General features: G+C 39.2%; 1 protein-coding gene across 1 annotated transcript in view; it reads right to left on the bottom strand.

The window, feature by feature from the left end:
* Positions 1-770, bottom strand: part of FDX1 (ferredoxin 1) — a 28260-nt gene extending 27490 nt beyond the window's left edge. Inside the window, exon 1 of the mRNA XM_033121648.1 lies at positions 372-770. Within this exon, the coding sequence (XP_032977539.1) occupies positions 372-580 (209 nt within the window). The 5' untranslated portion in view covers positions 581-770. The remainder of the gene's footprint in view (positions 1-371) is intronic.
* Positions 771-16566: the final 15796 nt, after the last annotated feature.

Raw genomic sequence — 16566 nt, 5'->3', positions numbered from 1 at the left:
GCAAAGGTTAGATGCAAGCCAAACCACAGGGAAAACCAGCGGCAGCAACGTGCCGGCTTTCATGAGACCACCAGATGCCCTCGAAAAGGGAGATCGGGGGTCCAGGGTCCCCGTTTCCCGCCAGGCGTAAGTGATTCGGAAAGGAAACTGAGGCTCCATAGTAGGGAGACAGCGACGACACCGAGCGACAAGACAGGGCCGCGAGGAGCGCCGCGGAGAAGCGAGAGGCGGGCGGTTCTGGCCCGACACGCAGGCGTCCGAGAAAAGCCAGCCGAGCGACGAACCAGGCCCAGGGATCGCAGCCGGCCCCGGGCGGGGGATGACCCTGTGCCTGTGGGATCCCTACACAAATGCGCCGGTCCGCGCCTCACCCGCTCCGCGCCCGTGCCGACAGGCTCAGCGTCCGGATTGCCGCCGCGCCGCCGGCCAGGCCCGGCTCAGCGCTCCCGCCCGGGCCCCGGGTTCCCGGAAGGCCGCCGGCTCTCGCGCTGGCTCCGGCGAGAAACAGCCACCGACGGGCCGCGCCGCCGAGGGCCACGGAGGAGGCGCTCAGGAACCGGGCGCCCCCCGCGGCGGCCATAGCCGATAGCGTGGTAACTACCGGATGCGACGCAGGCCGCACCGCAGCGGCCGCGAGAGGCTCCCGAGTGCGGGCGGACAGCTGCGCCGGCGCCTGACGCCCGTGGGCCACGGCAAAGGTCACGGCAGCCTGAGATCCGGAGAAGCCCTGCTCGGTGCCTTCCGGGTGTCCTATAAATCCTGTCGCTCCCCAAGCGCAGCCCCACCCCCAATCGGTTCCCACGCCTCCCGGACGGGGTTTTTTTTGAGGGCGGGGCTAAGCTTTTTGTTTTTTTCACCTATCGACCAGGTTTTGTTAAGCTTAGTTCTTCGCGTCTAGAGTTGTCTCGAAGGAAAAATAAATTTTAAAAGATAGTTGAACGTCTAACGGAAAGATACAGTTAAATAATCCCCAGTTACCGAAGCCGTTTTCTTCTGTTCTCACTTCTCTCTTCTTCTTCCCCATTACAAAAAAAAAAAAAAAGGCAAATAAATGCTTCTTGGGTAGTGATATTTTTAAAAGACTTTTACAAAAACCAGAAAGATGAATTTAAAAATACACTTTATCATGGTTAATATGTTGTGGTGGAAAGAGTGTGGGCTTTGAGGTCAGAAATTGGCAATCCTCGAATCCAAGGTCTGCAACTTTTGAGCTCTGAGACCTTGGTTAAATTATTCTCTTAGAGGATCAGAGTTTCCATAACACTTTCACGGATAAGATGTTCTATCTCTCAGGGCCATTCTGAGGGTTAGACAAACTAACACGCATAACGCACAACAGGCATGGTGCGTCACAAACAGTGATCGATAACTTCCTGGGCCTTCCTCCCTAAGGTTACTCTTAAGGCGGCTAAAGGCCAAAGGCAAGTAGTAGACATTGCACATATGCTAAACACAAGAAAAGATACTTTAAAAAATATTCAGAACAGGAAAGTATAGACCTGAGTCAAGTCTCTCCAGACAATATATGGTAGACACTGAACCTGATGGCAGAGAGACGGCAGTCATTCGGTTCCTAAATGGCCTCATTTGAGGATAAAAAGACGTTGACGTTGGAAAGGACAAAACAAACCCTGGCAAGCAATCCGTAAGAGGAGGTTGTAAAAGAACAGTTAATTTTTCTTTTATATATGGAATCAAATCTCCAAAATCAGATCAATTAATTGTAGGAAGAGAACTGGAAAAAAAAAAAGGCAGATCTTCCCTCTCCTCTCAGCCCTCCTATAGCAATCCAACTCCAATTCGGTTGTGGCACTTACAGCTTTCTGCCTTGTAGGGTAGTTTGTATTCATCGTTCATCTTAGTAGCCCCCACACCACGAGGTACAGGGACTTGAGCATATCAAGGGTTCAATAAGTATTTGTGAATATATTACTGTACCTTCCATTAGCAATCATCAGAATTCATGAAACGTGCATGAAAATTAAAGATGGAAAAAATGGTCTCCAGATTTTCAAAGGCAAGTAAGGGTTGATTCCAAAGATCACAGATATCAATATTCATCAGTATGCCAGAGGGGATTTATAAACAAACGGGAATAAAAAAGCGGTTCATGAAGATAAAAAAGCAATATGGAATTATTGAGGACAAGCTTTTGCTTATATATTTCTCTGTCTTATAAAACTCTCACCCTTTCATTTTTCACTCCTGTCAAAAATCCATCCATATTTTGAAACTCCTCAAATTCTATCTTTCGCGTGGTGGTGCTGATTCATCCCAATAAATCATTCCTCCCTCTTTTAAATTCCTAAGACCTTTGTTTATTCTTGTAGAACTTGTAGTATCTATTGTTTTAAATAGCATAATGTTCATGAAAGTGTTTTGTAAACTATAAAATATCATAAAAATTCAGATTCAATGTTTATTGAGCACATGCTCTGAGCTTCAAGATACCAGGTGCTCCATCAGCATACTTTGTGTAGGTCCTCTAGACTGAAGCTCTCAAGAGTAGGGATGCTCTCTGTTCACTTTCATATTCCTAGTACCTGGCATAGTGCCTGGCACAAAGCAGCCATTTAATAACATCTTTGTTAAGAACTGTCTTAAGAACTTTCACAATTTTTATTTTATTACATCACAACAACTCTGGAAAGTAGATATGCCTATAATCACTAAATGCCTTTAATCAATAAATATATATTGCCATTAACAGTGTGTAAATCACTGTGCTATTACTAGAGACACAACAATGAACAAAAAAATCCTTGCCCTCTTAGTTTTAGATGAGGAAACTGAGGTGCACAGTAACTGTGACTTTCTTAGAATCATACTGGTCGTAACTTGCAGATCCAAATTTTAAATCAAGGTCTTCCTGGTCCCAAGTCCAAGGCATAAGCACAAGAAATGATCATTTTATTATTTTTATTATACAGACGGTCTCTGATTTACAATGATTCGACTTAACATTTTTTTCCACTTCATGATGGTGGGAAAGTGATATACATTGAATAGACACCAACTAGGCTAAGCTTTGATGTTCAGTTGGTTAAATGCCTTTCCAATTTATGATATTTTCAACTTTCAATGGGTTTATCAAGATGTAACCTCATCATAAGTTGAGGAGCATCTGTATTTTATTATATATTTACATATATTATTCATATAATTTTATTACATATTATGTTATTAATGTATATTTATATAACATATTTTTCAACTCTATATTCAATAGTAGATGCTTACGACTCCACATGATCTACATGCAGGCATACCTCAGAGATATTTTGGTTTGGTTTGGTTTGGTTCCAGATCACCGTAATAAAGTGAGTATCACAATAAAGTGGGTCATAATCTTTTTGTTGGTAGTTTTTGCCTTCAGTTTGTGAAAAAACATACCACCTGTGAAGCACAGTAAAGTGAAATGCAATAAAATGAGGTATAATTTAGGCATAATGTCAGAAATTATCATTATCTAAATTTTTAAAAAGGAGTATGAAATTAGACCTAAGTATATTTCACCCCAAGAAATTACTCACTCCATCCCCGGGTAATCTGTTAATATGGCTGATGACCTTTGTGTGTTTCCTAAATGTAAATTAAAGACATAACATATTTAAATAAATTGCTGTCTTTGTCTTAATTGATCTTCCTGCCTGTAGTCTTATCTCGTTCTAAAGCATCATGCATACTTCCAGTAGGTTGATCCTACAAGGTGTGATCAAAACATAGAGTGAATGTTTAAATTAAAAAAAAAAAATTATTATAGTTAAAGACATATTGCCATTAATCCCCTCAAAATATTCCCCCTCACTTTGAACACACTTATCCCATCATTCTTACCACTTTCTGAAGCAGTTCTGGAAGTCCTCTTTCGTGAGTGTCTTTAGTTGAGCTGTCATGGCTGCCTCGATGTCCTGAATCCATTCAAAACATTTACCTTTCATGGTTATTTTGACTTTGGGGAAGAGCCAGAAGTCACACGGTGCCAGATCTGGTGAATAAGGTGGATGAGGACACTGTAATATTTTTATTTGACAGAAATTGCTGTACCAGAAGTGATATGTGACACAGAGCCTTTCAATTGTTATCACAAAATTAAGTGAATGCTGCTGCCGACTGCCATACAATGGAAAGGCAGGGATCTTCAATATAGAAAGTGGTGAGTCGAACCTCAGTAACAGTGTGTGATAAGTTTCAACTTGTTCGGTGCAGTCAGTTGGGTGTGAGCTACAGTTGAGAGAAGGTGTGTTTTAAAGTGTACCATAAATTATCCTCCACCATGACAACACTGCATGTCACACATCACTTCTGGTATATGGCAATTTCTGTCACATAAAAATATTATGGTGTGCCCTCATCCACCTTATTCACCGTATCTGGCACCATACGACTTCTGGCTCTTCCCCAAAGTCAAAATGGTTCAGGACATCGAGGCAGCCACTACAGCACAACTAAAGACACACAAAAGAGGACTTCCAGAACTGCTTCAGAAAGTGGCAAGAACGATGGGATGAGTGTGTTCGAAGCAAGGGGGAGTATTTTGATGGGGATTAATGGCAATGTGTCTTTTACTGTAATACTTTTTTTTTTATTTAAACATTCACCATATTGCTTGATCACACCTCATACTAAAATACTGATGTGATCATGTTACTTTCTTGATGAAAATACTTGAATGACATTTCCATCACTATTATGTGATATTCCATTATCATTGGAATGACAGTGGAATAACATTCCATCACCATTTATTAACAGAATAAGACAAACTGGACACAAAACGCCCCTTTAACTCTTTCCACCACCCACAGAGCATCTGTCCTCTCTTATGCCAGCATTGGTCCTGCCTCATGCCTTTCTTCTCTTCAGGTTTTGTACTCCTATGCCTGCACCTGGCTAGTGCATAGCCAGCCTCCAGGACTCAGTTCAGTCCTTTGAAGAAACCATTCTCTGACATATGCAACTTTCGTGAACCTTGCACACTATAAATCCCTAATATATGTAAATAGAACTTGGATCAAGTGGCGTGCTGGGTTTCAGGTCGCATTTCTTTAAGATTACTTTTCGAGTACTTTTTAACTTTTTAACATGTCCCTCAAATGTTAATAGTTCATTGTCTCTTTTTGTGATGTTAGCCACTCCTGATGAACAGTTCACTCAGGGGTGCAAAATGCTAGTGTTCTAATTGTCATTTCTTTTTCATTGATTACCTAGCTTACTTCTATAAACACACACTTACCTTCATCTTGCATTCCAAAATCCTGAAGTAAAGCCTGTATAGGAAAGGTAGGGTAAATGCTCAATTGTTTCCCTTTATTTATCCATCATACTTACAGGTTTATTCATGTTTTCTATTTATTCAGAAGCTGATTTAGAAATTTATAATTTTCTATAAAATGATAAATTTCACCTAAATTTTCAAATTTTATCAGCATACAATTTTTCCTAGTATTTATCTTTTTAAAAACATTTCATACCTCTATAGCTATATTGCTTTTTATATTTCTTGTATTATTTTCTCAGTCTCCTCTTTTTGTTCCTTGTGTAGTCTTGCCAAAAGTTTCTCTTATTAGCCTTTTCAAATAACAACTTTGGGCATTAATCCTCTGTGCTGTACCTTTGCTTTCTAATTTTATTTACTTATCTTTGTAATTTCCTTAATTTTAAGTTCTTTGGATTTACTTTTTCTAACTTCTTCATCTAGATATTTAGCTCATTAATTTTTAATTTTGTTTTTTTATAAGAAGTATTTAAATTTCTCTAAGTATTTGAATTCTCTCTAAGTAGTATGTTTAGGTGTTTCCAGAGTTTGAAATGCCATAGTTTCTTGAGTTTAAATATTTTCAAATTTCCACTCTGTTTGTCCTTTGGTGTTGAGACATTTGGAAGTGTGTTTTAATTAAGGTTTCAAGACTCTCCTCAACAAATATTGTGCCTACCATGGGTACCATGTACAAAGATACTATGGTCACATGAAATTACCAACAAAATAATAAACATGGTAATAGCTAACATTTATTGAATGCTTACTCTGTTCCAAACACTCTTTTAGGTGCTTTACATATTCTCTTATTTAATCACAAAACCCTATAATGTGGGTCTCTGCATAATTATTTTACTGATGAATCAACTGAGGCACAGTTTATATTTAAATAAAATGAGGTTTCGGGTGTTATCAAAAGAAATTATACTCTATAGCCTTCAGTATAGTAGTTTTTATAACATACAAACACAGCAGGTACACTATATATTTTATATTACATTCTACCAAAAAAATGGATGTATTCACCTTTAGAGTCGAGAGGAAAACTAAAATGGAATCTACACGTTTCCATTTCTTTGAATCTGAAAGATTCTGCTGGTATGGTGTGTGTGTGTGTGTGTGACAGAAAGAGAGAGGGGGTGGGGACAGAAGGGGGGAATTTAACTGACTCAGTATAAAAATGGATTTCCTCCAGTTCTGTTTTTCATTTTGTTTGTACCATTTTTACTCTATGATTCTGTTCAAGACATTAGATGTGTATTATTTTGCCGTTGGAGCTATTAAGATGTAGGCCAGACTAGAGCCTAACAATAAAGAAACTTTAGTTAACAGTGCTATGGGACAGCTCAAGGCCAGTCTCCAGGAATGCAACATTTGATCTTTCTGGATTAAGATTGAGTAACTCGAGAGCAATTGCCAAATTTCCTTGAACTAGTTGACATAAGGCTTTAAGTTACAAAAAAAAAAGTTTTGTTTTGTTCCAATGTCAATTACTATGTACAGCAATTTCTGCTGCAAATCTTCAGCCTTCGGATTTATTTTGAAAAACCCATTTCTATCTAAACGTACCTTAAATTTTCACCAGCATTTCAATTTCTCAACTTTTTTTTTCTCAAGCATTTTTTAAAAGCTTCATTTTCATGAAAATTAAAATCACTCTGCATACCATTTCACTATCAGATTATTTAAAAATCCAATGTTTGACAACTTGATGTTGGTGAAGCTATGGAGAAGCAGGCACTTTGAAATATTCCTAGTTGGTGTGTAAAATGTCCAACTTCTACAGCGGACAATATGATAATATTTATAAAAATTACAAATTTACTTATTCTTTAACCTAAGAATCCCACTTCTGGGAATTTGTCCTACAGATACAACTGTGTATGATATGAAATGATATGTGTACAGTGTTATTTGCAGCATTGTCTGTAATAGCAACATATTAGAAATGCCCTTCAATGTCTTTCATTAGGAGATTAATTAAATAAGCTATGATACAGTAGTTCCCCTTTATCTGCAATTTCGCTTTCTGCGGTTTCAGTTACCCACGGTCAACTGAGATCCAAATATATAGAATGGAAAATTCCAGAAATAAACAATTTATAAGTTTTAAATTGTGCTGTCTGAGTGGCATGATAAAATCTCTCTCCCTCCCGTTCCATCCTGCCTGGGACGTGATGTATCCCTTTGTCCAGCGTATCCACGCTGTACACAGTCGCCTCTTGTCTATCACTTAGTTTATCAGATCCGACTGTCCTGGTATGGCAGTGCTTGTGTTCAAGGAATCCTTATTGTACTTGACAATGGCTCCAAGTTTCAAGAGTAGTAGTGCTGGCAATTTAGATATGTCAAAGAGAAGCCATAAAGTGTTTTCAAGTAAAAAGGTATGTGTGTATATAGTACAAGTTCAAAATCATATTTGTTATTTTTCTCTGATGATATCATTGATCTTTTCTTTAGAGTCAAAGGATAATCTAAATAAATGTTAAAGTATTTGAAGTTAAAAAAAAAGGTATGTGTGTATATAGGAAAAAAATGTGTGTATATATGAGTATAAGGCTCGGTACTCTCCATCGTTTCAGGCATCTGCAGGGCATCTTGGAACATATCCTCCACAGATAAGGGAGGACTACTATACTCCCCCACAATTAAATAATATGTAGCTGAAAAATGAATAAAGGAAAGAAGCTTTTTGTATACAGATGCAGGGTAATTTCCAAGACATATTGTTAAGTGAAAAAGACACAGTATAATGGTGAAAATAATGCATCATCTTTTGTGTAAGAAAGGGGAGAAGATAAGAATATACTCATATTGCTTGAACTTGCATAGATAAGCCCTGGAAGGACAAATAAAAAGAAATATACAAGGGGATGGGGTAGAGGGTAGAGGGCATGGCAGGGAGCAAAACTCATTGTATGACTTGTGATAGTATTTTGACATTTAGGCAATGTAAACTTAATACCTACTCAAAAGAAAACAAAACAAAATAAGCAAAACTTGCAAAAGAAAAAAGATTCCTCTTCCTGTTGTTCACAGATTTTTCTAAGCGTGCTACACTTCCTGATAATCTTGTGAATGAACTCAAGGCATTTAGCAAGAAGGAAACAAGGGTGGGAAATGCAGCAGTCTCCTAGAAGAGAGACCTTAGAGGCAGCATATGAGAGAAAACTGGATCCAGAAGATCATGAAATGACAAAATAGCATACGTTTCTAGCTGGAAGGATCTAAATGATACTTAATCATTTTTATAGATTTTTATAGATTAAGAAAACTGAGGCTCAAAATGTTAAGTGACTTGTCACTTAAACACACAGAAATCAGGACTAGAATTCCAGGACCCCTGATTAACAATCTCAATGTTTGTTTCTTTATATCTTGATGCCTTCTGTTGACTAATGATACCCCTCTAATCAAGTAAAACTAACGTGTAAAGTGCTTTAAGCATTTTAACATACATTAACTACTTTGATTATCTCATTACATTATCATGATAAGGTAGTATAATGTAATAGTTGAGGTCATGGGCTTTGGGGTTAGACTTTGAATCCCGGCCTCATCACTTAGTTGATGTGTGATCTTGGACAAATTACTTACTTGTACCTTCTCAAACCTCAGTCTCCTTATCTATAGGTTGGGATTATAACAGTAACCCACCTCAAAGAGTTGATGTGAAGAGTGATGAGATAATGCACAGTAAGGACACCTGGCACCTACTGTGTGCTCCCTGCATGTTATTACTGTTACTACTTTATTTTACAGATGAAAAACTGAGATCCAGGGGAATGATTGAGTATCTTGCCCAAGGACACATACGCAGTTTAAAAGTTAAGTGGTGAATCAAGAATTCAATCTTTGTTTTCTCACTTTAAAATCTCATACTCTTTCCATCCCTATATAATTCATATATTCAGTGCACTTGGTTTTCCTCTCACTCATTACCTTGGTTCTTGTACTTTGACTTGTACCTCAGTCAATATGAGTCATTTTACAGAAAAGAAAAGATATGTGTTTGGATGGGAGAAACGGAAAAAAATCTCTTGTATTCAATCAGATTTTATCTTGCTGTCATTACAGGATCTAACAGATCTAAATAAAAATTAATTATTTTGTGTGTGCTAACATTATATTCCCTGATATCTAATTTGTAATTTGAAAGGTTTTTCTCACATAAAGACACCAATTTCATCCAGATAAGATTAAATATATATTACATAATTATATAAAATTAGCTATGTATGATACAATAATTATGTATTTCGTATTATATATTATATATTTTAATTAAAAAGTATTTATGTATAATTACATAAACGCAGTTTACATATTGTATATAAGTATTAAGTATTATATAAATTATACACATAAATGGTATATAACATATTATTTATATATAATTATATAATATATATTTTATAAATAAATGTTTACACGTTTACCAATCATCTTAAAATGGTTGTGCTGGAATTCAATAAAATACCTTTGGATTATAAAAATATAAAGAAAAATGTAAACTGATATAAAGGAGTTACTGTCATTTTAATTAACTTATGTTTAATAGCTTTTCCTTCTGGACTTTCCAAAGCCTTTTCAGTAAACACATTGCAAAGTGTTCTCTGTCTCAACCTCTGAGTGTATTGTGCAGACATGAAAAATCAACCAGTTTGTTGTGTATCTGTAAATAGCCTGGTCACCGGACCATTTTCAGCCAACCATCATATCCAGTGCAACTTTGCATAGAAGACTTAGAGTGTGGTTTGTAAGTATGACCTATAAAATAACTGGGATGAAGAATTCCAATGTATACCTGTATTAAGCAGATTTTGCTAACTGAAATGTACTTTAAGAAAAGATAAAATCTGTAAATAAATTGATTTCTAAATTTAAAAAATATTTTTTTCATTGTTTTATTGAGATATACTTGACATATAACATTATATTAGTTTCAGGTGGACAACATAATGATTCTACATTTGTATATATTGTGAAATGATAACCACAATAAGTTCTAGTTAACAGCCATCACCATACATAGGTACAAATTTTTTTTATATGCCTGTGTATATAGTATACTCATATATATGTATATATACACATATAAATATATTTTATATAATTGTAAACAACTCCAGTATCCCATCAACAGGTAAGCAGATAACTAAATTATGTATGCCCATACAATAGGATACAAGTCAGCAACCTAAAAAAGAAATGATCTGCTGAAAAAACACGACAGGGATGAATCTCAAGAGAAAGAAGGTAGACAAAAGATTGCTTATTGTGTGATTCCATGATATTAAGTCTAAAAGTGGCAAAATAAATAATGACAGAAATCTGATCAGTAGCTGCCTGGGCTAGGGATGAGGGAGTCCTGGCAGCAAGAAGCAAGGGGGAACTTTCTGGGGTGATGGAAATATTCTGTATAGTGATTGCAGTGGTGGTTCCTAGGATAGAAGAACTTGAATGTCGTAATTTATGGCCCAACATTTAGATTTTTTGCAGTTTGAACACCGAGGCTGCTTAAAGAGCACGATTCTGCTCCTTGGACTTCGTAACTGCCTGCGGAACAAAGTCTTTCTGTGCTGTTTCATCTCTGTTGATAAGTAACCCAAAACCTTTTGTTCTACACTCCTGAACTGCAACTAAGATGTTGACAATTGCCTAATCATATGTTACCCATTGTTCTCGCATCATAGTCCCGCTTGCTGAGTACTGAAACATTTTATTGTATGTAAATTATGCCTTCATGAAGTTGAATTAAAAACACACACCCCTTAAAGTACAGCATAGGGTATATAGCCACTAATATTGTAATAACTATGCATGGAGGAGAAAGCTGCACAAGCCCGGGAATGACCAGTAGGGTCTAACAGGAAAGTGCCCATTGGAGTCAGCTGATTCTTAGGAGAAGCTGAGAAGGGAAGTACCTTCTACATTTATGCTTGTTGAGCTTGGAGGCAATCAGAGTTCAGGAGCCTGTAGGAAAGAGAGAAGCCTGACTAAAGTATGGCTAAGAAGCATTTCGTGCCAAATAATCGGTGTTTTTGAGGGAAAGAGTGGGAATTTGGAGAGTCTGTCTATGGGGACAAAGCCACAAGTGCACTTCCCAGGCTCTCAGCCTCACGTGGAAAGGTGCTGGCTCAGGTAGTAAATGGCCATCAACTGTGATTGGATGGCCATCAGCTGTGGCTAGTTGGCCGTCAGCTGTAACCAGTGAGCCATTGGCCACTAATATAACTGCCGTGGCTACACTAACAGAAAATGGGGGCTAGCAAGAAGATGGTGGCTGAGCTAGCAGGTGGCGGAGTATGGATTGCGGATCGTGTGGCTCCTGCCTCCTGTGTTTCCAACTGTGTCGCCAGTGAGACTATAGTGGTATGACTCCCCTATCTATGACTCCTTGGGTGTTCCTCTTCGGCCTCACCGTATCCTGTGTTCTTATGTGGGGAGCGGGACCAGAGACCCCACATGACATCCCGCGTGACACATGGCACAGTGAGCAGGGTATGGTGCCAGCCAAAGCTCTTTAAAAGGCGGTGGAGCAGTTTGTGCATATGAACACACAGTCTCAGGAAAACCAGGAGGAGCAGCTGCCGGAGAGCTGGATCCCTGTGGAGGGGTGGGAAGACGTGGACGGTTCCCCAACCAGCATAGGCCGAAGAAAGCAAAGGTTGTTGGGGCCCTGTGGGCTGGGAAGTGCTTGCTGAGGCAGCCCCGGATGCAGGACTTGTAGTCCCAGGAGGAAATGCTTGCTGAGTCCTCCGTGGGAGATGAGGATGAGGTCAAGGTCGTCCCTCCCTCCCAGGACAGCCCTGGCAAATGACTATGGACTATAGGGGAATTGCCTTCTATCCCTGATTTGATGGACCGCTTGACTGTTTGTTTGGGAACTCACCACCATGTAGTGGAACTGGCAGATGTTTGCTTTTGTTCTTTACCGGCCGCCATTGATAATATGTAAGCACCTTGACTGTGAGTCACTGTTGTTCCAGCACGGTACCCTGAGAGGCCCAAAGAGAGTGGCAGTGCCCTGAGAGCCCTGGCTATGTCCGGGGAGACTGGTGGTACCCTAAGAAGCCCAGGAAGTCTGGCTGTGCCCAGGATATTGCATTCATCTCCAGGCTCCTAGCATAGGGCCCCTCGCGGAAGACGCTTGTCACGTAGATTGTGAGGCGAGATCCTGTAGGGGTGGAGTGTGGGGACAGAACCAGGAGTACAGTTTCCAGGCTCTCGGCCTCACGTGGAAAGGTGCTGGCTCAGGTAGTAAATGGCCATCAACTGTGATTGGATGGCCATCAGCTGTGGCTAGTTGGCCATCAGCTGTAACCAGTGAGCCATTGACCACTAATATATCTGCCGTGGCTGGCTAGCAGAAAATGGGGGCTAGTAAGAAGATGGTGGCTGAGCTAGCAGGTGGCAGAGTGTGGATTACACTCCGTGTGGCTCCTGCCTCCTATGTCTCCAACCCAGCCGCCAGTGAGACTATAGTGGTATGACTCCCCTATCTATGGCTCCGTGGATGTTCCTTTTTGGCCTCACCATATCCTGCATTCTTATGTGGGGAGCGGGATCAGCAAACCCGCATGACTCCCGGCGTGACACTATCTCTGCCATTTTCAAAGGTAAACAAGGGAGGCATCCATGAGTCCTATCTGAGTCATATATGGGAGCAGGGTTCTTTGCAGTAAGCCATTTTCTGGAACACAAGAGTAAGAGAATTTCTTAACCTTCACTGTTTACTGGGTTCACAGGACTCAGGTAAAATTTATTATCAGCTGGGACCGTTTACGGAACACACTACCCTGTATCCACTGAATTAAATATCTCTTCTGTCATATAAGGTCACAAATATATTTCACTTGATCTGAACTCTAGTACTGTCTCTGCAAAATGATTTCAAAGGAATTTTGTTCTTATGAATTTATTTTTCTAGGAACTCCGAAGTTTAAAATCATTTGATCAAGTTTCAAAATGAATGTTACCCTCCAGAAAAAAACAACAACAAAACTATTATGATTCTGATTTGAATTGTTTTACATTAATATAATAGTTTGGGGAGAGTTAATGATTGTTATTATAATTAGTCTTTGTATCTAGGGATTCAACGTTTCTATTTGATTGTCTTGTACTATATGCTGAAGTGATATTTTACAGTCTTCTTATAAGTTCATCATGTTTTTTGTAAAATTTATTCTTATTTATAATATTTTTGTTCTCATTGTTAAGACTTATTTTTGCTAATCGTATGTGCTTGCTTCTAGTATAGGAAGAAAGTACCTCTTTTTATACGTTGTATCCAGCTCCTTATCAAAACTACCTACCAATTCTGGTAGCTTCTATGGTCTCTCAGGTGCTACCCTAAGAAGCCCAGGAAGTCTGGCTGTGCCCAGAAGGACTGGTGATGCCCTGTAAATCATATCAGGTATAGATAATATTCTCTCTTTTATCCAATATTTGATATGATTATGTGAGGACAGAGTCCCAGAGAGCAGTTTCCAGGCTCTCAGCCTCATGTGAAAAGGTGCTGGCTCGGGTAGTAGATGGTCATCAGCTGTGGCTAATGGACCATCAGCTGTAACCAGTTAGTCAATTAGCCACTGATATAACTGCTGCGGCTGCACTGGTTGGTGAGTCAGGAGTCGAGAGTCGAGTCAGTCGGTGGGTTGGCAGGCAGAGAAGCGGACAGCAGGTTGCAGGCCATGTGGATCCAGCCTCCAGAGAGACAATAGTGGTATGACTCCCCTACCTATGGTTCCATGGGTGTTCCTTTTTGGCCTAGCCATATCCTGCATTCTTATGCGGGGAGCGGGACTAGAGGCCCCGCAGGCCGCCTCGCACGACAAATGGCTCAGCGAGCAGGGTCCCCCGCACGACAGATTATTTCTTCTATTTTCATTGAATTAGCTGTCCTAGATACTAGTCACTAAGCTTATGTAGCTATTTAAATTTAAATTTATTTAAGCTAAATTTTTTAAAAATTCAATTTCTTAGTCACCCAGACACATTTCCAGTGCTTAATAGCCACATTTGGCTAGTGGCTACTGTATTATACAGCACTAAATATAAAACATTTGCATTGTTGTGGAAAGTTGTGTTGGACAATGCTGAGATAGAGCCTTCAAATAATGTTGAGTAACAGATATAATAGAGAGCACCCTTATCTTGTTGCTAATTTTAATGGAAATGATTTAAACACTTTACCACTTAGTATTAAGTTTTCTGGCAATTTTTGGAAAATAGTTTTGTCAATTCTAAGGAGTGTGGATGAAAAAAGGTTCTGTGGAAAGTAACCTCACAGGGTGATCTGATCATAAATTCGTAACTGGGCAGGTCACGTAGGTAGTTATGCCCACCTCTTCCAGCTATTATTCTACCGTACTTCTCTGTTCCCCTTTACAGAACAAGTCCTGAAAAGAGTTATGCATACTCTGTGTTCCATTTCTCTCCTCCCATTCTCTCTTTAAACCATTAAAGTCAGATTTTCACTTCATCACTTCATTGAAAATCCCTGAGTCAAAGTCATCGACGACTTCCACTTGACTAAATGTTGTGGTTGATTTTCAGCTGTCTTACTTGATCCATCAGCAGCATTTGTCATGTCAATTACTCTTTCCTTCTACAAATGCTTCCTTCCCTTGTCTTTAAGGACACGTTTCTTGGTTCTACTCCCTTAGTCTCCTTTGCTGGTTTGTCCTCCTATCCACAACTCTAAATGTTGGAGTGCCCCAGGGATCAGTCCTGAAACCATCTATTTTCCCTCTTTCTGCTCAGAATCTCACGCAGAGTCATGGCTTAAAATATATTTATATGCCTGTGTGCTGCTGAACCATAAATTTATTATCTCCAGCCTGTGGACGAAAACGGGTATATAGAAGTTCAGTGACTGAAAATAACCTCACAGGGTTATCTGATCATGAATTCCTAACTGAGCAGGTCATGGTGGGTAGTCATGCCCCAGGCCTGTAACTTCTTTAGTAAAAGGTTTCTAAGCCAGCCCTGTCCATAGGTCTTGTGTACCTTCAAAGGTTAACACACCTTTGAAATGCCAGAGTAATTCTTTTTTCCAGACCTTCAGAACCACCTCAAGAGAGCACATAATCTTGTTAACTATTTTGTAATCCAATCAGACTTTTCCACAGAGATTTGCCTTGCTTTCTCCCACATTCAGGTAATCTTCCTTAGGTTCCCTCCTTAATTCCAAATGTATTAAAGAAACTGCAAAACTCTCATTGTCCGGAGCATTTGAGATCTTGCTTCCTGGCATATCATCAATTTGACTTATAAAATTTCTCTAAATGTTTGGATATTTCTTACAAAGACAAGCTTAAATTCCAAAACTGATTTTCAACTACCTACTCAACATTTCCTCCACTTGAATGTCTAATAGGCTTCTCAAATTAACATCTGCTAAATGGAATTACTGATTTCTCAATCATTCCCCATGAAAAATCTTTCTTTTCCCAAGGTCTTCTCTGCATCAACAAATGGCAACTGTATCCTCTGGTTTTCTCAGGCTAAAAATCTTGCAGTGGTCCTTGAAGCTTTGCTTTATCTCTCATCCCACATCCAATCAATCTATCAGCAAATCCTATCAGTTCTATCCTTAGGTTATATTAAAATTAGACCAATTCATACCCTCCATGTGCTATTACCCTGGTAGCCAGCCGCTATTATTTCTTGCCTGGATCATTGCAATAGCCTCCTATTGTGTTATCGGAGCCCAGGGCAGGCCACCCCAAGATATCTCACAATGGCATATTGATTATTTCAAATTAAAATCACTTGAGAAGCCACTCTCTGGCACTCTTCTGTCTCTCTAAATGCAGGAAATAAGTCTCCCATGTGTTAGGTGACCTCCCTGACCTTGAGGGCTGAGAGACAATCTTATCACAAGAGTTACAAAATCCAACATTGCAAAGGTCTGCTTAAGCAAGCCTTGTAACTCCTTTACCAAACACTGCTTAAGCCCAAACCCTGATTAGATTCCTTTCTAATGAGTACTAACATTCTTTGTTCTCTCAATTTCTCACAAATATATTGTTTCTTTGTCTCAAAAGTTTTAAAAAGTGCTTGGTTTGATCATTTCTTTGAGCCTCATTTTATGATCTGAGTATCATATTATGATTCTCCCGTGCGTATGTATTAAATAATTTTTTTCTGCTGTTAATGTAGACTTGTGTCAATTTTATTTCATTATTAGTGTAGCCATAGGAACTAAAGAAGGGTAAAGAGGGGATTCTCCCCCAACCAACAGTTTCTCTCTGCTTCTGCATTTGTTCTTCCTATAGTTTCTTCTTAACACACAT

This window comes from Rhinolophus ferrumequinum, chromosome 11, assembly GCF_004115265.2.
Source record: "Rhinolophus ferrumequinum isolate MPI-CBG mRhiFer1 chromosome 11, mRhiFer1_v1.p, whole genome shotgun sequence".
Lineage (NCBI taxonomy): Eukaryota > Metazoa > Chordata > Mammalia > Chiroptera > Rhinolophidae > Rhinolophus > Rhinolophus ferrumequinum.
Note: the sequence above shows the minus strand (reverse complement) of the source record. Positions and strands in the feature narration are given on the sequence as shown.